The following is a 24,606-nucleotide window of genomic DNA, read 5'->3' on the forward strand; positions in this document are numbered from 1 at the left end:
CCCAGCAAACAATCAATGAAATATTCAGTCTTCAACCTTTTAATCTGCTGAAAGGCAAGTTTGTAAGGAATATATTTATTATATTACTTTGATATGCAAAGTGGTTTAACACACAAACTAATGCTTGATAAGCCAGCTGCTAAGCTTTTATGTCACACAGGTGGCAAACACATGCATTTGACTTTTTCAAATAAAATCGAGAACACCTGACCATTCTTGACATCCCAAATTCTATCTCCAGATAAGCCTATAAAAAATCTGAAAAACTTAAAACCACTAAATACATTAAACCTTGCTTTCATGGTGATTAAAAAAAAACAGTAACATGTAGAGGTGCAGCTGATTTGAGTGCTAATGGCCTGTTGCTGTAATTTGTCAGCTCCAAATATTACAACAGTGTACACGTAAGGCTAGCTTGTGATAGCAGGTCAGACTCATTTGTGGCATACTTATTGAGCTGCCTCACTGGAATGAGGTGCCCAGGACACCTGAAATGCTATCCCACCCAGCCACATTATACTGACACCTAGTCATCATCCTTTACTTGGCCTGCCACAGAATATTTGCTTAACATGTATTATTATGTTGCACCACAAAATACAATCTACAAATCTCTTTCTTTTACACTAAGAGCATTTAAATGATCTGTTTTTCCGATTCATCACTGAAGCAAAATTGTTTTGTCCATAGTGTGTATATTCCAGGCCTACATGTAGGTGGTGTTCATTAATGCTTAATACAACACAAAAATACAGCCATTATTTAATGACTAACCTTGTTTTTAGGGTCTTGTATAGTAACTCCATCTGCAGAGATGGTCAGCTCTACCTTTGGTGGCTTTTGGCCTTCAGCTTTACGAATGTGTCGAGAGAACTACAATTATGACAACATTGGCATAACAGTTCAGCTTTCAGTACTAAAACAAATTACTAGCACAATCAGTTTTATATTTAAAATACATATCTGTATCAGTTACAAAAGCTACCAAAGAATTTTAACATCTGCATAGTTACAATACAAATGGAACAGTAGAAAGTACTAAAACATGCATGTACTTTGTGGGGAAAATTATTTAGGATCTACTGCAAAAGTTCTATTCTGTAAACTGTCACTGACCTTCATTTTCCTAATGGCATCTCGGACAACATCTGTGCCCTTAGGTTGTTCAACTTCTGTTTCCCCCAAAAACTGTAATCACATATAACAGATTCTACATGTACATGAATATCGAAATTAAGGGTATATATCATTCTTAATTATGTATAGATTACTGTTATTACAAGATCATGGTATCATTTCCATTGACCTGTTAATGAAATGACACAAACTACATGTGAATACCTTTACATAATAATGAGTAAAAAAACACAAGGGTATAAATGTACACTGAATATATATATCTTATGATAACAAAAAATGTGCAAGTAATAAAACCATAGCACATTTTTTCCCTCCCCAAAAAATTAATGGCAAATTATGAAATGAGAATTCAGATGTTTTAATTAGACTTTTATGTATCTAACATGGCAAAAAAACAACGAATATATGTTTTGTTGGTTTGACATAAACCTTTCACAAACGTAAGGGTACAAAAGCTGACTTTTGAAAAAAGAACACCAGACAATGACAGAGAAACATCCACTGACCTTGACATTGTAGACAATGTGACCCTTAACCAGGGAGTCTGGTGGGTGGACCCACTGTTTGTTCACTGAAGTAGAAAACAATAGCACAAGAATAAACATATGGTTTACACCATTCCTCTTCTAGATCCTCATACATATAACCAAAAAACATGCGAGTATTGGGAGAGCATTTTGTGACAACCCACCAGCCATCTCATGGATATTATAGAGGATTTTTTGCAATTGCAAAATACTTCATTTTTTGTCTGCTATTCATCTCCTGGACTGATGTTTTGTTTATTTAATTGGTGTTTAAAGCAGTACTCCAGGATTTTTGCCCTATACAAAGGTAGTCAGGTTTATTGGTGGAGGACACCAGAGTGCCTGGAGGAAACCACAACACTTGGCAAATTTCCACACTTAAAGCCTCAGTCGAAGCATTAAGAGCTTGACTTAACCCCCCCCCCTCCCAAATCCTTTGATCAAGGGCTTGTAAGACAGTCCATTAACCATATGATCCAGCAACAGCCCTTTGAAATTTTTAACAAGTACATGTAGCTTATTAAAAAGACTGTCCTTGTTATCTGAAAAACAGTCCTGACTCAATAAATTAAACATGGCAGGCAGTACGCAATCATTTTTACTGGTTGTTTGACTGCTATTGCAAACGGTCCATTTCTCAAATAGCTGTGCTGCTTGGGAGATAACATTAAATACACCCAGTGAAGCCCTGAGATAACATGTACTTGACCCATGCATCACAGACAAGGGCAGACTGCAGTTTACATAAAGCTTCAAACCAAAGACAATTTTTGCCTCTGACCGCTTTACATCAGAAAACTAACTAACATGTCATTCAGAGTACATCTACATGACATGTAGACGTGCATGTGTATATATAGAAAAGTAGCAGATTTAGAGAACCTGTTTTGTAACGCGCAAGCTCAAGAGTCATGTGTTCCAGTCTGGGTTGGCTACAAATAACTTTACAACAATTATTTGAACACCAACATAAAATTTATATAAACTTTTAAATACTTGACATCAAAGAAAACATCAGTCCCCCCAGCTTAACTTTACTTTTTGTAATTTTTCTTCAATACACCTTAGTGATAAGTGCATACAAATTTTCCTGTACAGAAAAAAAATTGGAGTCATCTTACCAAAAAGAGTTTAACATATTAATGTCTAATATAGACACATCAGCTGTTGTGCATGCTATAAATGTACTGAATACAAAGAATGACTACAAATAGCAGTCATAAAAAAGTTCACATCCCCCTTTCTTACATCTGCTTGATACCATACGATACGAGTGAGTCAAAGAGTGCATTTACAGGTACATCACTGGTCTAAAACGGTCAGATAACCAGGTAAAGCTTTCTACGCTGTAAATGTACATGAGTAAAGGAGCATTCAGGACTGATCTCAGAAAACTAACATACATGGGAGCAAAAAAACTGGCACCAGCTTTATTTGAACTTACAGCTTCAATACTAATGCAAAGAGGCATTGAAAGATCTATCTGGGGTTTAACTATCTGGTATAAGGGCCAAATAACTTTTTATGATTCATACATACACATATAAGTCACTCTAGCCCAAGAAACAATTTGTAAAATTATATATTTAAAATTTATATACTATCCCACCAATGATTCACCTTATGATTGTCATGCAATCTGTCAGTTCCATGTTTGGCCATGGTTTGGTCAGAATTAACTCTGTTCTTCTATCTACCTTATCTTCTATGTTACAATGTGCCTGATTATGCAATATGTGGAAACACTGCATCCAATAAGTTCATTTTGCATGATTACGCCATTACTAAAATACAACATCCATATAAAAGAACAGACCGGTAATAGCTTGACACCAACAGACAATAAGTTTATCTCTTTGTCACTGAATGGGGTGACATGCTTTCTATGATATCTCAGATTAAGAAGCATGTGCATCCTGTATGAAATGTATCATGTGATAGCAAACTTTGGACGTCCTACCTAACACCCTACACAACAAGGTTTCAATGACCTACATCTAATTTTTGGAATCATTTAGGGCCATAGATACTGTACACATGTCAATTTAGATTTGTAAACTGTCATCTCTACATCATGGCTTTGGCGATTCTATCACAGACAACTGTCTACTGAACAAATTTTGACAATGTACATGTAGTATATGAGTTCAAGTTTTAAAATCCTTAACCACTCCAGCAGCAAAAACAATATGGTTTTGTTCAAAGTAAGTTTTCCATTGTGACATGCACACCCCAAAGCTACTTTTCCCTATACTTATATCCTACATGTATATCAAAACCTAGGGTACATATATACATATGTACATCTAGTACTGCATACTGCAATTGTATGTACTTACAGGACTTCATGCTGGAACCTTGAGTAGAGACTGTGTCTTTCTGAGAACTTTGGTGACTCTGTACCCACTTTGCGAAGGCGGTCGGGCGACTGGTGGCTCCTCCCTGGGTGCGTACGGAGCTTGATGATGAGCCTGAAGAGCTGAGTTTGAAGGAGGAGGGTGAGAGAACAGAGGGTTTACCAGCAGGACTGTGTCGTGAGGAAGTGTTACCAGAGCCGCTTACTTTGGATCCTCCCCCACTTGCGCCGTTACTGCCGATGTGGATGTACTTCCTCTGTCCAAAGTCCCTGTTTGGAAGAAGCAGAGTGTTTTGGCTACTTACAAAGTAATCTTTGGCCACTTTAACCATATCCATCATGTAATTCCTTGGAGTAGCCTATCACTGGTTATCTTACACACACACAAGCTGATCAGTTGTCACCCCAAGCATAAGCCCTGCACACATGCAGGTGAAGGCACTAAAACAAGGTCTATCCACTGACCACTGGAAGTCATGACTGCATGTGTCAACCACAGCTCTTGGACAAATAACCCACCTAATCTCTCAGTTTAACTCTAAAGTCAGCTGATAAGGGGCATGGAAAACTGCCAGACTGCTTATGGACAGACAACCAGTGGACATGGACCCATGCAACCAGGTGTAAACATAAAGCATTGGCTAAGGACAGCTGCGTCTGTGAGAAGGCTGTTGGCTCACAGCCAATCTTGACAGCATGTCTAGGACAGTCTCTGCACAGCCACTTTCACAATCAGCTGCTTCACACATGTACCAGTCTGCAAAACTGTCCAGCTAGAGTAATCCGCACAACATTATGCCCGTCCAATGAAGGCAGTTCGTACTGGTCAGCTAATGCTAAGCTTTTACATGTCCTCAGCGTCCCTGACCACACACCTGTTATCTCCAGCTTTACTGGTGCATCAGTCAGTCCAGGCTAATGAAGTAGGTTACCTGGGCAAACAGTGGGTTAACTTAGATAAGTGGAGATAATGTACATGAAGATCTTCCATGTACAGAGGTTGGCTGGCTGTCACTACTCTTTAGGCTGCTGTGCCCAGGTCTCCTACACCACAAATCTAATCCATGTACCACAAGTCTGACTACATTTCAACAATACAGTGTATTTTTGGCACATGGCTGAATAAGACATGGCTGCTCCTTTCCCTAGCATACATATTAATTAACCTGGTAACATAGGTGAAAACCCCAACTGTCAATCAGGCGTGTAAATGAAATGTACACATACATGTACACCTACCTGTACATGTACATAAGCTTACTTATGAATGCACATCTTCTAGCTGGGTCATACACACATGTACTTACACCCTATCAAAAATACAACTGAACAAATATTCTGTATTCACCGCATTATTCAACCTGACACATGTACACTCAACAACTTCTCATCATGTGAACTTCATTAGCGTGTGTACATGAAATTAAATTAACCCCATGGACAGTTGTGTAGTTCAAATCAATCTGTAATATATATAAGTTTGAGGAAAATTATATTATCTTTTGTTGGAAAGTTATATATATGCATGTACATGTACTCTCATGCACTTATTCTCATCCTTTCACAACAAAGATAACAGTGCAATGGATCAGACAGAGGCTGGCCACAATTCCTGACATCATGCAATTGCAGCACGAACGTAAAATATTAAGTCACCAGTCACCATACATCTGTGCACAGGCACATGAAAACTAACTATTGTATTTCACCTAAAACTTAGCATTTTTTTGAGTGAGACTATTCGCTTGATTCTTATTGATTCATCCACTTAGTATGGCCAACTAAGGGTTTTTTGTGAAGTTGGATATAACTTCTTATCTGAAATTTCTTAAGGGTTGACATCAACAGTGTCATTTTAATGCCTTTAATTGCTTCTGTACATATATACTTACCAAAACTTTAGGAGAAATACAGTATTAAGCTTTTCCATTGTGTACTTCAACATGGCCCTTATTCCACCCATATGCATTTAATATTTATACATGTATATAATGTGTTTATTCTTGAGTAGGGCATAAAACATCAATCACATAAACAAAATAAATATTATGTTTCTGATTGACCTGATGACATAATATTTCCCATAGATTGATACTATTAGGCTGCATGCTTTTATATTGCTGTTGTGGGCTGGCTATAATCCTCCACAACTTTATGTAAACCAGATCCTATAGGACAAATACAAACCATAAGTGTAATCTTATGTGTCACGCTTTTTTTAAATGAATTTGGGACTACACATAAAAATGTACATTATAAAAAAAAAACAAACAAAAAAAAAAACAGTATACAACTGAAAGAGCAGAAAGCTAGGATTGATGTAAAGAATGGGGACTCCCTGCATGCACCAGTAAACACATATGCCCAATGGCATTTACATTAAGACATGGCAGTTAAAAAATTAAGGAAAAACTTTGAGTGAACAGTATGCGTGGTTATAAAACAATTTGGCCAGCAGCCAAATAAAGTGCTTTTCAGCAAGTGAACAACTGATTACATTTGTGGCAAATACAGTAATGTGACATATAATATAAACTGTATAGTGTACATGTAATTCTCCTTAAGAACTACATGTACATGTAGCTGTTCAGTAGATTTAACTGTGAATGAATGATTGGTCTCTCTAACAGATAGCAGATTAAGATACACGTAGCTGATATTGCACCACACTGCGCTCTATCATGATACTCCATCTTGCGTAGCTTAAACTATGAGAATTCGATTCAGTTTAATTGTTACTTCCAAACTTCATGGAAGTAAATTTATATCACGAGTCGTCTTATTCACAACATTACATGCTTCATGTTCTTCTCTGCATTACACATCAGTGTGTACTTTAAAATTAATGTACATGTAATGAGAAAGTTGTTCTTTTATTTATCACTGTCACCATGATTGATATAATTAGAGGATAGATAAAGACAAAAGCAAGAGATTATCACAATTACCATAATGTTCTCTCCCTTCTCCAGTACCACTAACACTGTCACCAAATTTTGATGACAAATTAATTTTGTTGTTAACGCACAAGTTACATGTCTGCTGCATAGATATCAACCAAAACATTCTATCCATTTAGCTCTTGCTTCAGGCTGAAGTTCCTTCAAATTCGAAAACTTTTGTAGCTGTTACTGAGAGTCTGCAGGACAGCTGTCTATATTAAACTACATGTACTTTTTTTTGATAAATTATACTGGACATAAAAATCACACCTATACATATATGGTTACTCTACAAGCTTGTATGTACCACCACTGGCTGATGGCTACTAGCACTCCAGAAGGACTATACATGTACTATATACTGTACATATCACAGAACTCCTTGTGAGGTCAGAACTGGGCATATTCCCAAAACATACCGTTCATAGCGAAGCTGACAGCTAGAGAATTGACATTCACAAGTCTATAGTACATGCGCATGTGTACATGTAAGTACTATTGTACTAACACTCAGTGGGAATCATGGTATATGTGTTTAACAGAACACAAAAATAGTTTAGAGGACCTCTGTACAAATACAGGTATGATTTACTGGATGAACATTGTTACACTCTCTCTGTACACCCTCTCTGCTCTTCTGCACTTATATGGGCATGTAGGTACACCCATGTACACAATGTAGGCCTATCATACATGCAATACTTCTTGATTAAACACATAACACATTCACCACACATAAGTGTATAAGCTGTAATTTTTGGAATGATCGATTTACAAGTTGTAATCTGAAAGGTGCGAAGTTGTTAATGTGTTGAATACCAACAATACATGTAATACAGGTATTTAATGATGTATGTTAGATAAATGTACAAGTACATGTAGTCCCTTTCAACTGTAATAATATATAAACATATATACTCTACAGGCCACTGTGTGAACATGTCTACATGTACTGTAAATACAGCACAATACAATTTTCTTAATTACAGACTATCACTGAACAATTCCATGCATTGGTAGCATACAATGGATTTAAAAGTATCAGTACTTACAAAGTCTAAGGCTGAGCAATCAGACAGGACAAATAAAAGATATCCTGAACTGCTGTGGTACATGTACTGTCACTGTCTGTGACAAAACAACATGACACTAAGAGAGACGAGGTACTGACTGCAGAGGTAGATGTGTCACAATAACATATATATGTCTACGTGTATGTGCGAGGCCGTGAATCAGCCGGGTGTAAAGACTCTGGTCACAGTGCACAGTAATAATCAGTCCTTAGCTTCTTAAAAACACCCCCTAGGCTTCCAGTGCTAGCCTGTGCAGGAAGTAAACTCTCAAGGGTAGGCCAGATTTCGAGCAAGAAAAAAAAAATGAAATCAGAACAGGATATAGTTTGTGGCAAGTACATGTTGGCCACAGTGCTGCTGGTTGTTAATGATGTTGCAATAGAGAACATGTATGTGCCTGCAAATCATTCACCAGTATACTAAAGAGTCTGCCAGACGATGCCCTCATGTTTGGTTATACACATGTATGCTATCATCACAACACGCACCTGTTCTCCCAGAAGGCTCAGGAAACTTAACACTTCCATACATGTATGTACATTGACAAGTAAGCAGCCCTCTGAAGGTCTGCTTATCACGTTTCATCTATGAAAGTTCTGTTCAAAGCATAACTAGCAGAATAAAACTGAGAAGAAAATGTGACACACAGTCCCTACATATCCACTATCGTGGAAACCCTCACTGAATTTCTGCACAAAAAAAGTGTACGTACATGTAAAATTATATGGTTTACTATTAGAAATGAAAAGTAACAGGTACATGCACATGTTAGAGATTGTAAAGAATAGATGAAATTTCACCCCCCAAAAAGCGCATTTTAAGGGGCAAACAAATGTTATAAAATGTTACTTTTAATGCTGAAACATCTTTTTTTTCAGCAGGACATCAAACCTTTCAAACAAACTTCAAAATACTTTTCTCAGATGATTACAGTTCTCAGAATCAGAACAAAGTGTGTTGTGGATGAAATTTTACGTTATATTTACTGTACTCCAACACACCTCAATTTCACACATGTGTAAAGCATGTCATACACTTTACATCTACACTCTGCTATACATATTTAGCTCGGAAGTCTACTATGCACTGTCTCATCGATACATAAGATGTGTAACAGGACATGAAATCTGACTGTAAGAAGTAGCCCAGGTGAATGTTGCTAATTTCTAGCTATGGCAGATATAATGTTACAGCTTTGTACTTACATGAACATATCCATACATGTACCCCTCAATTTTCTCATGCAATTCTGGATTGCCTTATCGTAAATGTGATGACTAAACTCCTGCAAGATGTGATTATAACAAAACCTGCAAGTTTACACACTTTGAAAAACTCTGCAACCAATCACAAGTCCTTCCTTTGTGCCAATAGTCCTTATTTATGCACGGATGAATCTCAGAAAGTTTTCTCCAATAAAAAACTACTCAAGACCACTTGAAGAAAAAAATATACTATAAACCTTGTTTCTATTCATGTACATCATTGACTAAAAAGACAAATTAAATATAAAATTTCAAACTAAAAATAACTAAAATATGTAAGGTAAATAATTCCATATGTAACCCTTTCAACACCCATTATAAATGTACATACATGTAACACCACATATTGTAAATATAAAAGCTTACATGTGCTCCTTGCTGTATTTTGTATAAACATAATGCCAGACTGTTGTACATTTACTTCACTGTTTCTCACTTTTCAAGTTCAAGTTTTTCTACCTTTTGCATACAACTGGGTAACCACATGTATGAAAGTAATTTTTGAGTGTTAATTATTTAATTCATTTGATTTTTACTTCATGCTTTAAATACTCAAGAATTTTTAACTTGATAGCTTTCAGTTTTATAGCCGGAGGAAACTGACAAAATTGCCCATATGTAACAGAGATATGTACACCGTATGCACATGTGAAGACAAGCAGTCTCCAACAAATGTTAGACAGCACAAATGTTCACAGGTGCATCACTGACTGCCTATTGTTGCCAAGACACCACAAGTAGTGTTAATTACTTGTTTATTTTTCACATTGTGTTTTGTGTCGTGCTCAAGAATATTTCACTCGCACAACAGCCAGCATAAGCTGAACCTGAACTTAGAAAGATCACAGTGGTGCGACAATCCTAGGTCAATGCGCCGCGCTGGCACACTATCCACATTGGCCACAGACAGTTCCCTGTTAATTACTATTTAATTAATTTAACAGCTAAAATCAAGACTTTTATGCTGTACTTTGTCAAGCAATTGCTCTGTAGAAGTACCATTTCATGTAGGACTTCATCTCTAAGTATGATGTATGTTTCTTCATGCTGAAGGTAAATTATCAAACAATCTCCTAATCCAGTGTAGAATGCCACTGGCATGCACACCAAAGCCAGGTTGTTTACATACAGCCACTACCTCCTAGCTGCTGTACCCACCAGTTCCGCATCTACATCTCAACGAAAATACCAACCATATGAGAAAAAGTGAGGCTAAATCATGTACTCACCCCCAGAAGCAGGCAGTAAGAGCCCGCAGCTTACGCTTAATGGGCATTCTACCTGGTTTGTCAGAGCTAAATCTACACCCGACACATCCTCAGGTAAAAAATGTAGCATACAGGAGAGAAATATTTCACAAGTTTTGTGATAGGTACCAGGTATTGACACTGTCTTCAGCTTGAACCCAGAGTACCTGAAGACTTTAGTTCACACTGATTCCCTGTTAACCCTCCAAAGTTAACCCCAACACTGCCAAATATTAGTAATTAGAGGATGGGAATCAACTGACTTGTATCACTCATCTTCATACTGATTGTGCACCAATATGCACGTCACTATAACTGAATACTCCATGTATAAAAGGTAGATGTAAATCTGGCAATAACTCCTTGCACATGTTGAAGAAATAAATATATTAAGAGAAGGTATGTGTGCAATATGTATATCGATGCTACACTTCTATGTACATAGATCTACTTGTAGTTCATACACATGTAAAGATGTCTAATAGTAGAGCAGCCTGCCTCTCCCTGCATGCCTTACCTCAGTGCTTATCTCCTCTCCTACTCACAGCTGCCAGCTAACTAACACACTGATGCCTTTTAACCCACAGTTATAACCTCAATAATACTACAGTACATGTAACTTAGATGATCCAGGTCAGTTTATATACATCTTTATATATGCACAATTTAACATACATACAATCTACACAAATATTTTAATGGGAAGCTGCTTTCAACATTACAACCTACATGTAGACAGTACAAACTCCATCAACAATCACTCTTACGATGACCTATTGACATATGAAACTGTACAAAGTCTTAAATTAATCCAAATGACTTAGATAAGTGTGATTATAGGCAAAAAGCCACTACTAACAGCTATGTTCAAATTACTTGACCATGTACATATATGAAGGGTGCACATGACCTAGTTGCACACAACAGCTGACTTTTTAATGATTTGGTTAATGGACAATTGTCTAACATTCTTTTGTCTGCCAGCTGACAAAGTCTCTCAGTATACAGTGCTAGGTGTTCAGTCCTATTATTCTAAAGCTACAGTAACACAAAATAAAGCCAGCACCTCCTTAACAGCGGTGCAGGTAGAGCTCCTGAACTACATATACATGTACATTGGAACATATATAAACCACGGTGAAGGTGAATCCCCAGAGCTAGATGTACACTTACACTAGAACACAATTGGACCCACATCAATTCAATGTGTACATTCTAGACTCGACGTCAAGCTAAATAGAAGGCCCAAAATGACAGTAGAATGAATGGTTTTCTTCTGTAACGTTGCAGTGTGTGTGTGTACTCACCAGTTATTTTTATGATCACAGGCACACTGATAATTGTGATGTAATGATGGAAAGAACAATTCAGTTCACAGCTTTGGATCATCTTGATACACGCGGGAAGGATTTATCAAAGTCTCTTACCACAGATATTATGAAAAAAGAACACAATCCTAGTGTGCAATCAGAGTCAGTCATTCTGGCATTCACCTGTATCCTTCAAACCTTGCCTATGAGAGATAATAACAGGTATATGGATCAGACGATCATGAACCCACAACCAGACAGGTGACAAAACTAAGCAATCAGTCTCATTGTGGTATAAAAATTCAGTTTGCCATCGACAATGCAAGATGTCAAATTATATTTACCTTTACAACTTATCAGATCATACATGTAAGATGAACACTACTTGTGCTTTTAAAAAAATGATCACACATGTACATACACAATAATTACCATGCAGGTCAATGAACAATGATTTCAGGTTGTTCCCTAATGACTAGTCCTTGTCTTATAAATGACCTCGCTCAAAACACACTATCAGCCAATGAGAAAACCTACATACATGTACATGTGCATACATAAAAAGTATGTTTTTTTAAAACCATACACCATATGTTTATCTGACAGTTACAGATACATGTATATAAGTTCATCTAAAAGGCACCTGATCAATAGAGGGTTCATTTAATCTTATATGTACTTCACTGTGGCTATGGCTATTTACTGAAGATAGAAACACACTCAAGAACCTTTCAAGTTGTCATGCCTGTAAACTGTGAGCATAGAGCTTGTGTAAAGTTCAGCTCAACTGCATGCATGGCTTTAGTGTTGTGCCTGTATGTTAGTACATACATGTAAAGTACCACTGAAACACAGTTTTAATTCCATTCCCAAAATCTTACAATTCTTTTTGATACACTGTTTGAAAATTGTTTTTAAAATGGTTCCCATTCATCTCATTTGATTATCACTACCACAGTATTGAACTTTTCAGAAAATTCTCAAAGAAATTTCTTTCCTTCTATCTCTTAAAAATATGTTAGCGTTTCCTGTCATCCATACTCAGTGCTTCGCTCTGTATGCAATGTACTTACAATAATTACTATCATAAACCACCATTTTAAGGGATTTGAGTCATATTATGATATAAATCTTACAAATTCAATAAAGTGTGGCATGAATTATTTACAGAGCACTACAACGTAATCGAGTCGGATCTTGTGTAAAACACTTACCCCTTTACAATCCCTGTGGCTAGTGGTGAGTGGAATCTCTTGTATACAGAAGTCTGTTGTGGGCTCCCTGTTAAGTCATCTACCCAAGAAGAATATAAGTGACTTTTGTTCCTGATGGCCTTCATCATCTAGCCTCATCCAACATCTCACAAGAATAAAATGTCTTACACTGAGACACATATAGCCAGACAAGAATTAATCTTCAACTTCACAATTCTACCACAAAGCCGATGCAGGAACTTACACACATGTTAGTCACTCACACAATGAAACAGCTGATCTACGTGTAAACCAGAATGTTCTACACCAAGAAAAGCTTAGAACATTTGGTAAGAGAAAGATTATCAAATTCTGATATTAGAGCTGTTTCAATCTTTCCAGCAATGGACATAAAGCTGTGACGATACAACTGTTTCATGCAGTCTGACACATGGAAGCCTGGTCCATTAGTTTGACTCCTATCCTTCACAAGAATTGAACCAATATCCCAATGTCCTTCCTGTTACAGATGGTCCCTTTCTCAACTGCTCTGTGTGTCTTCCAAGGAGAACACTGATTAACTGTCAACACAGAGGCTTGCGTGCTGCCAAGTACGTGCTGCTGCAGGCGAATCAATAAGCTGTCAAATGAATGGACACTGATAAAATAACAATATCCCCAGTACTGGCCAAGAATGCCACTGGCTGCAAGCCTTTCATTGAGTAATTCCCACCAGGAGGTGAGCAAGAGGGACAGGCACAGGGTCAAATAATTAACCACTTTGTTTGCCAGTGGAAACACAGCAAACATAGCTTCTTGACAGCCTGTTAGAGTCATCTAGCCAATACTTACATGTGCAGTACCTTCCTCATCAAGACCACATACAGATTAGATCTAGAACCCATGCACAAAGTTGCATACAGCAGTAATGTTACTGCAGTTTTTGTACATGCATGTTCCCACAAAGACAGACACATATATTCTTATCTTAAGAAAGCACAGATGAAAATTGTTGATGAGAAACACTGCATTCTGATTATACTGAACACAAAAGGTTTAATACCTCTTTCTGCCATCAGTCATGAAAATAAATACATGACACTGAAAACACCATTAAATATCCAAAATGGACATAGGTCCCAATTCCACACACGTTATCTGAACAGACGGTGCATGGGTACATGTATGTTATCCAAATATAAACATCTGAAATAACAAAATACATGTAAATGTGTGCTACACAAAAGTAACTTTATCAGTCGATAAAGATACGACATATATAATATGTGCAGGAGTATATGTACATGTACCTTCAATCTTCCACCAATCCGACTGGTGTGTTATGCCATACTCAAAACATACAGTGTATGACTTATACAGGATCCAGTCATGCAGAATCCATCATGCTCAAGATAACAAGCCTCCGTCAATTAATCAAGGGGTGGTTCCAAAAAGAGTTGCAGTACATGTAATTCAGATCCAACAATGCACACGAACTTCAGTTGATCTAGCCAGAGCTGAATTCAGACAAGTGAATTCATTGTTCTTTGTCCTGAGGTTGAGTTGTTCCCAAATGATGATTAGTTGTAGCAATACGTTGTTTCTATTCTGCTGCTTTCCACCTACCTGTATTTCAGTATGTTAATTCCCTGCATCAGAACAAGGAAGATCACAGTTGCTTTTTTGATGGGGATCAAATCAAGCTACATGTATGAACAAGTTACACAACAAGCAAGATGACATTAGAAGCTTATCTCAAATGCTCAGCGAACATTATGTTTTATAGTGTAGTGAATACCATTTACCAAGACATGTACTCTATCCAACATAATGTTCATAATAGGGTTTACTGTGGACTGCCACAACATGCCAGCCTTCCAAGCCTCAGGCATATTCACCTACTTTGCCAGTCAGGATCCAATCACAAATGAGCCTTCAACACTTCACTGATGCATGAGTTAACAAAAATCAATTACATTCATAATTGCACTAATTATTTATCACCCATTACATTGCCATTGGGTGTTATACTTCTAATTTAGGTATGGAATTGTACCAGTACATGTACCTGTAGACGGTAGTACAGCACATTGGCAAATACATGTTGGAAGGTATCTGTTTACAGCCTTGTAGGTACAGTTGTATAAATGTATGTGGAGCCCTCCTTGGGCATTAGCAGTCTGCTGTGTGCACTCAAAAGACACCACCTTTAACATACTGAGATCCAAACAACAAATGCTTGTCTACAAATGTAGAACTTCAAACTCAAGTTTCACAATTAAATATCCATGTTCATGAATTACAAAAAAAGGTTTCTTGTGTTCTAAGAATAGATACCAGGCTTATGTACATGTATTTTCAGAAGACAAGAATCAAATTTCAAGGCCTTGAGCAAAACCTGGTCGCACAGAAGTTTAATGGGTCTCTTTTCCACTTTCAGTTCAGAAAATCAGAAAAAATTCTTTGTAAAAATAGACAAAGTCTACCAAAAAAATGATCTGAAAGGAGATATTGTGTCCAGACAGATGCAAGTGATGTCTCCCCCACTCCTGGTTCACCTGTGACTCCTGTACCCGAGTACCACAGAATGTCACTTCTACAGGCTGCTCTTGTCACATAACAGCTCTCTGTGCCTAAGTGCACCTGTACCTGTAAGGCATACCTGTATCTGTCAAACTATTGTTCTGATTCTACATAAACTACATGTACTCTTTCATATGGCAATGGCCAAAACATTTCTTCCTCAATGAATCTAGCCTACATGTATCATCCCGGTAAAGCTGAATCCATGCTCCATCTTGTCACAACCAAAAATTTTAAGAATCAAAATATTTTTTTGCCACTTGACTAATGTACCATGGGAAAATTCACCCTTATCTACATGTATTATACATGTGTGTAGATGGAGTACATCTAGTCATTAAACATTCAGAGTAGTCACCAGAAAAATGTCTGAAGTTGAAAAGAAGTGTGTGTAACATGTAAATTAAACACTTTAGTATTCAATGATTCTGAGTGGCACACACGTACAGTACGTTAAGAACAACTTTTGTAGACGTCTTTAAAAGTGATATCTGCTTTACCAGAGTCTGACATCCTGTCTGAAGGACTGAGTCAAACACTTCACAGCAGGTTTCTACCCTTGTACAGTGTTTAGGTTAAGCACTTGATGAGGAAATTCTCCCTGACATGCTCTATTGGTCCTTTGTAAATGCAGACCCTTTGTTTCAATTTCCATGATACCCAGTCCATATGTATTGTGAAAACTTTACCTTCTGGAATAATACATGTGTACTTTCGCTTTTCCCTATATAAAACACAGTACATGTACCCCTAAGTGTAATTAAATAAATGTAACATAACCACATCCTATATGTACATCTTGAAGTTAAAAACAGTTTTACGATCAGAATGAAATGTGTATTGTTCATCATGGCAAAAGTTCAATTGTTTCTTAATGAATAAGTAAGTACATGTATCTTATCATACCGTGTGACCTGAGATAACAGGTGCACATGCCCTTAATTGATGTTACACACACAAACTGCATGTCAATGATGAAGACACTAGATGACCCATAAAGCATATGGACTACCATATAACCTCCAGAACAGCAAACTGTACCATTTTGAGACTAACTACTTTGACAGTTTAACAAGACAAATTTAGGCCCTTGGGGTGAAGAGCAGATATGTGCCTCAATCACTTCAGCTAAGATTTTTATGTGTGCAAAAACAACCTACATGTATTTGTTACTGCTTCCAATCCCTTAAGATAGAGAAAAAAAGTACTGCTGCCCTGAAGTCCTCCAAACAGCACTCACCTACATGTAAATGTAGCTGAAATCTTGTTTAAAAAATCACACACACTGTATATATCCAAAACTAAAATATTACACAGGCCTCAAATGGCCTGAATAATGGATGCACTTCTCTGAAAATACATATAGCACTATCATGCCAATAAAACAGCAATCTGTGTCCCAGCACACAGGAAAATTGATAATTAGATAGGGATACATATAAACACAACCTACATGTAAGAAACAGCTCGGCCAAAGCAGGGCTAAAAAAGACCTGATTACTGGGAAGGTATCACCATGCAGTGCATGTCTGCTGACTTTAGCTACATATCTGGCACACTAGTGCTTAATGTATTTTATCTCAAGTTTGGTGTGTAAAAATGTAATTTCAGAAGCACATTAAGGCACCCTTAATGCCAAAATTTCATGCAATAAGAAATTACTAACTTCATACAAACCTTTCATGTCACACTATATGGTAAATGAATCCATCAAAACCAAGCAAAATGTGTCACTTAAAATGTTTATTTATTTGATTGATGTTTTACGCCATACTCAAGAATATTTATTTTCACTTATACAACAGCAGCCAGCATAACACATGTAGTGGGAGGAAAGCAGCAGGAAGGGCCTGGCGAAAACTCGTGACCTGAGAGGAAGCCAGCATGAGCTGGACTTGAACCCATAGCGACTGTATTGGTGAGGGCGCCCTGGGTTATGCCACAGCCACCCCCACACGACACCCTAACCACCTCGCCCACCGAGACCCCTTACTAACAGGGGCAATACAGTACATTAAGAGGATGATTGACTTACATATATAGTACCCGACACTTACAGCACTTGAAAGTGTGACACAGAAAGCAAACAATCCATAAATATGTTTCAAAAGCCTTTTCTAACATAACTGGCCACATCAGTTCCCCAATAAGATGCACATATAAGAGTGCACATAAACTATATGCCAACTGTACAAAGAGCATACAGCAGTGCAAGCAAACACTTATAATGAAACTGTCAAATCCTAGTTGGGACAGTTGTGCTGTGCTAGATTAACATCAACCAATACGATTAATTCTTGATTTAAACAGTTGATGCCTTAAAAATAAAATACATGTATTTACGTAAATGTAGTATGAAAAAAGTAGATATACATATATATGTACACACAAATGAGACTGACATGTTTATCTATGAGTGCATTTAAGGACATGTGCAAAATACATGTTACATGTATACAAAATTGATTCTATCATTCAGAAAAATATAATATATGTGTGCTTTGTTGGAATGTATATTTCTAAATTACATGCATATACATTTGATAGTTGTTCTACGCCCTAGTGATGAATATTTCACAGTAAATGTCATGTGTCATGACATGAGAACTAAACTGAGCTGAGACAATACTACTCACATGTACATCATGATGTAGCAGACAAACTTTTCAACCACAGTCACAGCCAAACTGTTAATTGAAGGTCAAAAACTCCATTTTGTCTCTGGACACACTTGTCAAATTTTGACATTTATAATGTTTTCCTCATTTTCACGTTCAATTTACACAAATTTTGAACTATGCTCTTCATACAGTCAAACAGAGAACATGCATCAGTTGGTTCTCATTTCTTCAATAAAGTCTATCATTCATAGTTACCTCCTCCATTTACTTTTTTCTTTCCACACTGTGGAGTGCATGATCAATTAACCTGGGTAATTTCTCAGTATTTCTCGGTGTACTGAGAAACTCCCACAAGGAGTAAGGAATGAAAAGAAAAGAGATGTTAAAAGAAGGGTTTTTTCTGGAGCTTCAGATCAAGTGGATTAAAAAGATCTAATTTCAAAAAACAAACAATTCCAGTTAGACAAGACAGGTACGTACACAGTAATAGCTAGCCACGTCTGTGAATTACACAAAGACAGAACATGGTTATTTGACAAGTTAGAAAAAGCTAAGTGGCTGGATGCATTTCTGCTCAGACTGGGCCTTGTCAGAGAAGGATGTATATATGTGCATAATGGGTTGTGTTAACTGGGCCAGCTTACATGTGCACATAGGCTTGGGGAGCGCTCAGGGACACATAAGCTGTTGTGAGTTACACCAGGTCACTGACATAACCTCAGCAAAACCACCATCATTGCATCCACTAATCAATTACAGCAGTTACAGACTGAATAACAGTCTCACACCTGCCACTAGGGACATAACACTACACTTTTACAGCTTGGTTGTGGGCTTATTTTTATTGTCACGGCATTCACTGTTGATGTATTGAGCTATTGTGTGTAGCATACATGAAGCTGAGAACTCTTATCAATGTTAATGCACTGAGCCATTCATCAACAGTAAATGCAATGCTCTTTTTGTGACTGTCGTGAATTTATGCATGAGTTGATGGGTTCATCTGTGCTGCACACAATTCACATCTGATGTTTTTTAGCATGCACATCCTATATGAAACAAGGTATAACATGATCTCCCATTCATTCATTCCAGTAAACAAGGATGTGGGAATGAGGTATCCAGTCCAAGTTTTGAGCCAAATAAAACAATTAGGTGTACAGGAAAACCATCACAACTCGAGTACACACAAGTATATGTAGGCCTACATGTATGTTATCAAAGTATTGACTGAGATCAATGAACTGAAATTTGTATGTAATTCAAATTCCATTCATGCCAGTGGGAATTGCAGACATATTATATACATATCTAAGCCTTGCTTGTCACTGACTTTACATGCGGATAATAAGTGTTAATTAGCATGACGACAATGGGGAGGCTGGCACATAAGTGTATTATACAGGTGATCAGTCGCAATGATAGAACATGAAAGTGCCAATTATCCACTAGAATGAGTGCCACATCAGCTGCGTCTGAAGTCTGATACAATTTTCTAAAGTACTGCAACATACATGCACTTGTAGCTCTCACCACTGTAATAGAGGCTTCTTTCACTCCAATACTTTTAAGCATTCATTTGAATAATGCTTTTAACAGCATTTACATTTATGTGTAGCTGCAGCATTTAGTCCAGGTGTCTCTTTTATTTGCATTATTGCATGTGTCTCTTTTATCATAGTTAAATTTGAGACTCAAATAATGTTAACTAATAACTGTGACAATAGAGAAACAAAACCAAGCAATTAAATAGAATTTTACAATAAACAAAAGGTTTTGAGCTTGAAAAAAGTGCTTACATGCCATGTCAATCCCCCAATTTGCATACAATAAATCTAATATACACACAAGAAAAACTCTCAGAAATGCATCTTTTCTAAACGGGCCCTATCCATGTACAGCTGGATTAGCATATCCTGTTGCATGTAATTGGTGCCGGGGGGCTTGTGTGTATTATACATTAGGGACACCTATCACATGTTCACTAAACGGCTGGAAAAACCTACAATAAACCAAATCAGCCTTTAACAAAGATCACAGTAATTAGCCCTATCAGCCAAGGGTGTCTTTCCATCCATTTTTTTTTTTACATTATTGCAGTTGTACATGTATCTACTGTCAATGAAGTCCTGTTTCTTGCACTTCAATAGAGTAATTAAGAACATGTTTACACTCTTGTCTAACACTAAATGCAACTTTCTCAAGCAGAATCATGTCATCTACATATATTCAAAGGCAGATTTTTTTTCTTTTTTGTTGTTGAAGGAATTTTGGAATAAAGAATATGTTTTATAGATAAATGAGAAGCCAGTGGAAACCCAGATGTCAGCTACATGTACATGTATAAGCTCTGATATCAAAATGCCGCCAAGTTAGGAAGGTCAAGCTCAAGACTGGTTCCTTGATTAAATGAGCACTCTACTGTGTCCATACAATCAGATTAACTTTTCAATCAGTGTTAATTTAGAAGACCTGATGGCCAAAGTAATATGCACATGACTAAATATGCAGACATATATTATTAAGGACAACATTCCCACTGAGGGAGAGATGACTGATAAAAATGTATGTACATTTACTTTATTCACATTTACTCCATACAAACACAACAGCACTGTAAATGAGCTTTGACACAGATCTGACATTCCCTGGATCAAGTTACATGTACATGTACTCAAAGTGACACTATTGATCAATTAACTCTTTAACAGCCGGATAATACTTACATGTATTGTTATTTCAGTGGAACTTTGATAGTACACGTAGGTACAAAAATTAATCGCCTTCAAAGTATAGAATAATACCAATTCATTATACCAAGACCATCTGACTCCACATCCATAACAGACAGACATCCCCTTTTGTCAATTCAAAATGATGTTTTGTGATAAGTTTATTTGCTTCTTGAGTGCTGTGCACAAGACATAAATTAATACCACGCTTTTGCTGAACACAGCATCCTACTAAATTTTCCATATAATATTTCAGAGATAGGAGATTGGTGTGATGCCGCATTAATGTGGGCTTGTGATTAAAATCTTTATAGGGTAAAAGATATATGTAAGCAAAAATAGAATCACAAAACCACCTATTTTTCTCAAGATGTGATACACATGATATATGTGTACGTGTATGCTGACACTCAGCTGAATAGTTAGGTGGAGTAGATTTATCAATTTAATGTCACAATTTCAATAAATGACACGGAAGCCATGCTGAGCTTATTTCAGTTAACTTAAACCATCATCAGGATATAAGAGAAGCGATAACCTGGCATAAATACATGTACATACTCAACTGTCAAAAAAGCTGTCTACATTAGTGTCGTACCCATAGCTGCTTACTTTGAAACATACTGTACGTGTGATGTACATGAACATTTAACAGTACATCATAGTATTCTGCTGAGCTGGAGTTAAAAATTCCTGCTCTAATTCTTAATGAATATGTATAAGATTAAGAACACATCTACATTGTTTGCCTTTATCTCATCACACCAATAATGATCCTAATGAAGATCAACAAAAAAATATTTGTTTGGACTATGATACATCAAATGCCTTGAAGAATCAAGAATGTCTGTATGATAGTTAGATCTGGCCCAAATAGATCAAATTATTTCACAGATCATGCACTTACAAAACATGTAAACTTTAAAGAGAAGTTTCTATGGTCCAGAATTTCTAACAAGCATCAAAGATGCACTTTTGGTCTTACTGATACATGTGGGAGAGATGCAACAATTAATGTAACCTCATTAAAACTCCCCTGTACCAATGACAATGTATATGTGTCTGTTCCCAAAAAGTGCTCCATGTCCCAAACCTTCACATGAAGACCACAGGTTCCAGGTCCAGCAAGGGTAACCTTACACCAGGCTCTCAGGTTCACACCAAACCACATCCAGGTACATGTACATGTATCACTTACCAGAAACTAGGCTAGTTACATGTAATACATTTACCACTACAAAGCTCTTGTTCATTTTAAACCCTGACAGAAGTCAAAGGCTTTTAAATCACTTTTCATTAACAAATGATTTTACTTGTTTGTTTACAAAATATCATAACAACCACTTCTATAAATACCAACAGATGTGGCTGAAATAAGCTACACCCTGTATATGGAGCCTAATTAATGCATGTCTAACAAGTGCACATCTAACTTGACAATAATCAATTATTTATGTCTGACACTGGAGGCAAAGCAATAAACTACATGTACATGTGTTGATACTAATTCTTAGACACAACATTGAGCTCTGAATAAACAGCTCCTCTTTAAACTCTGTATAGTCATTATGCGTTATACACACTCTATAACCTGTTCTGTATGTACCATACTTTGTCGCTTTCCAACACAAGATCTGGTTATATCACTGCCATAATCCTGAACTTTCCTTCTCAGTCATTTCTATGGCACCCATAATAACTGCATATACCTACATGAGGAACATCAGCATGTGATATTAACAGATCACTAGCCTTCAGAAGAACACAAGTTTACCCAAACTACCATGGTTTATCTGTCATCTAAATATTCATGCTTTGATGAGACTCATAGCAAATATGATATTCTGTCTTTATTAATTAAAGTAATGAAAGCACTTTTTCAAGGCTTACATGTTTATGAACATTGAAACAGAAATATCAAATATCAAAGAATAGATATTTTATAAAACACTGACTGTTTCACAGAATGGAAAATGTCAAAATCCATATTCACCAAGCTTTACTAATCATAAGAGTCATGTAATATTATGTTTTGAATGTTTTCATGTTCACAAAGTTTGTATACCACATATTTTTGTGCAATAGAGCATATATACTATATACATGTATAGATCACCAACTCTGAGATGTAATATGGTTTACATGAGCTAAAACGTTTACAAGATCTTCAAACTCAAATATGATCACATGTGATCTTTATTATTTTTCCTACCTCTGAACTCACTATAATTACATGTGTCATGGGGAAGAGCACATGGGTTTGTCTTTTTGTCTGATGTTAGACCAAATACATTTCAAACTGAATCTAAAACTTTCTCTTACATAACAAAGATTAATTCAAATCTGAGCAAAACTATCTATCTGATATTAACATCAACTTTGCTGAGATCTTTATCTTTCTACATCATTTCCTGATTGCACAATAACCCAGTATCATGCACACAACTGATCTGACTTACCTGAGAACATTGGAGAGAAAATAGTTTTGAATGCAATGAGCTGTTGTTGACATGGTGATGTTGGAGTCCCAAGTTATTCTGAGCAGTAGATGATCAGCTTTGTTCACCAGGGTACAGTGTCAGTGTGGTGAAGGTTTTACCTGGCCCTGCTGTATCTGCTGGCACCAGAAGTCACGCCAGTCAGGAGGCTGTGGTCAGGAAGTCAGTCAGCTCACAGCCTGATCCCAGCCATATGAATTAACTAATCAAAAAAACAGGACCATCCTCCACGGCTGCTGAATAGCCAAACAGGCTTGAGATAACTTTGGCCAGCTAGCTTCCACGATCAATTTTTACATGCGTTCTGCTTATCATGGAACATCTAAACAGAGCAGGTATGACTGAGTTAAGCAGCGGGACATGCTGCACCAGTCCTCTCAAAGCACACTAGGCCTTCACTGCACTGGAAAATGGCATCCCATGGCCACAGCTGGCCAGTCAATTGTCATGGAAACACCAGCCAAAATGTCACTCCAGCACCTTCAAAGGTGATGCTGAGTGGTGTGGGGCTTCAAAAGGCCACAGTGCATCAGGTGCTAACTTCCTAATTAACATAGGCAGGCAATCCAGGTATTACACTCATTAACCAATCTATGCAGGTACTTCCACCTTAATCCTTAACCAATCTGGGGTCCCACACAACTACATCCCTCTGTCTGTCCGGGTACAGTCACAACTCTGAAGTGTTAAACACACGGCTACAATGCCTCCTTGTTCATACTCACTCTTAATTCACAGATATTTTAACTCATTTAATTTGACAAAAATACATCTCTAACATTAATACTGATAAGGTCTATAAATCTGTATGTATTTATAGTGCGGTAATGTAACCTGTTTAGTTGGCTGGGGATAATCAGTGCAGCTCACCTTGATCACTATTCCTGTCTCTTATCCTCTATGAATAAGAAAAGGAGAAGGGAAGAAAAAGCCCTATGTTGAGGATCGGGATAGACAATGCCAGCAGTCAGGCTGAGCTCCTGTCTTTGTAATTATCCATCTATCATCAGAAGGGATGGCCAGTCAAACTGGATTGCTCACATCCAGACATTCATGGCTTTAGCATTTAATAATTGTATTTGATCATAGTGCACCATCTCCGTCTCTGATGCAAGATTC

At 37.1% G+C, this 24,606-nt stretch overlaps 1 protein-coding gene across 4 annotated transcripts in view; it reads right to left on the reverse strand.

Moving 5' to 3' along the window:
• The window catches only part of LOC135482411 (PTB domain-containing engulfment adapter protein 1-like), a 38,862-nt gene that overhangs the window by 10,595 nt on the left and 3,661 nt on the right, over window positions 1-24,606 (reverse strand). For 3 of the 4 annotated variants that reach the window (XM_064762382.1, XM_064762380.1, XM_064762379.1), the window contains exons 2-5: window positions 4,007-4,293; window positions 1,647-1,711; window positions 1,117-1,188; window positions 775-873 (exon numbers count right to left, since the gene is read on the reverse strand). In XM_064762382.1, coding sequence (XP_064618452.1) covers window positions 775-873; window positions 1,117-1,188; window positions 1,647-1,711; window positions 4,007-4,293 — 523 coding nt within the window. Of the gene's footprint in view, window positions 1-774; window positions 874-1,116; window positions 1,189-1,646; window positions 1,712-4,006; window positions 4,294-23,448; window positions 23,537-24,606 lie in introns of those variants that run through there. The other variant, XM_064762381.1, reaches the window with a different exon arrangement.

The sequence above is a fragment of the Liolophura sinensis genome, chromosome 1 (genome assembly GCF_032854445.1).
Source record: "Liolophura sinensis isolate JHLJ2023 chromosome 1, CUHK_Ljap_v2, whole genome shotgun sequence".
Lineage (NCBI taxonomy): Eukaryota > Metazoa > Mollusca > Polyplacophora > Chitonida > Chitonidae > Liolophura > Liolophura sinensis.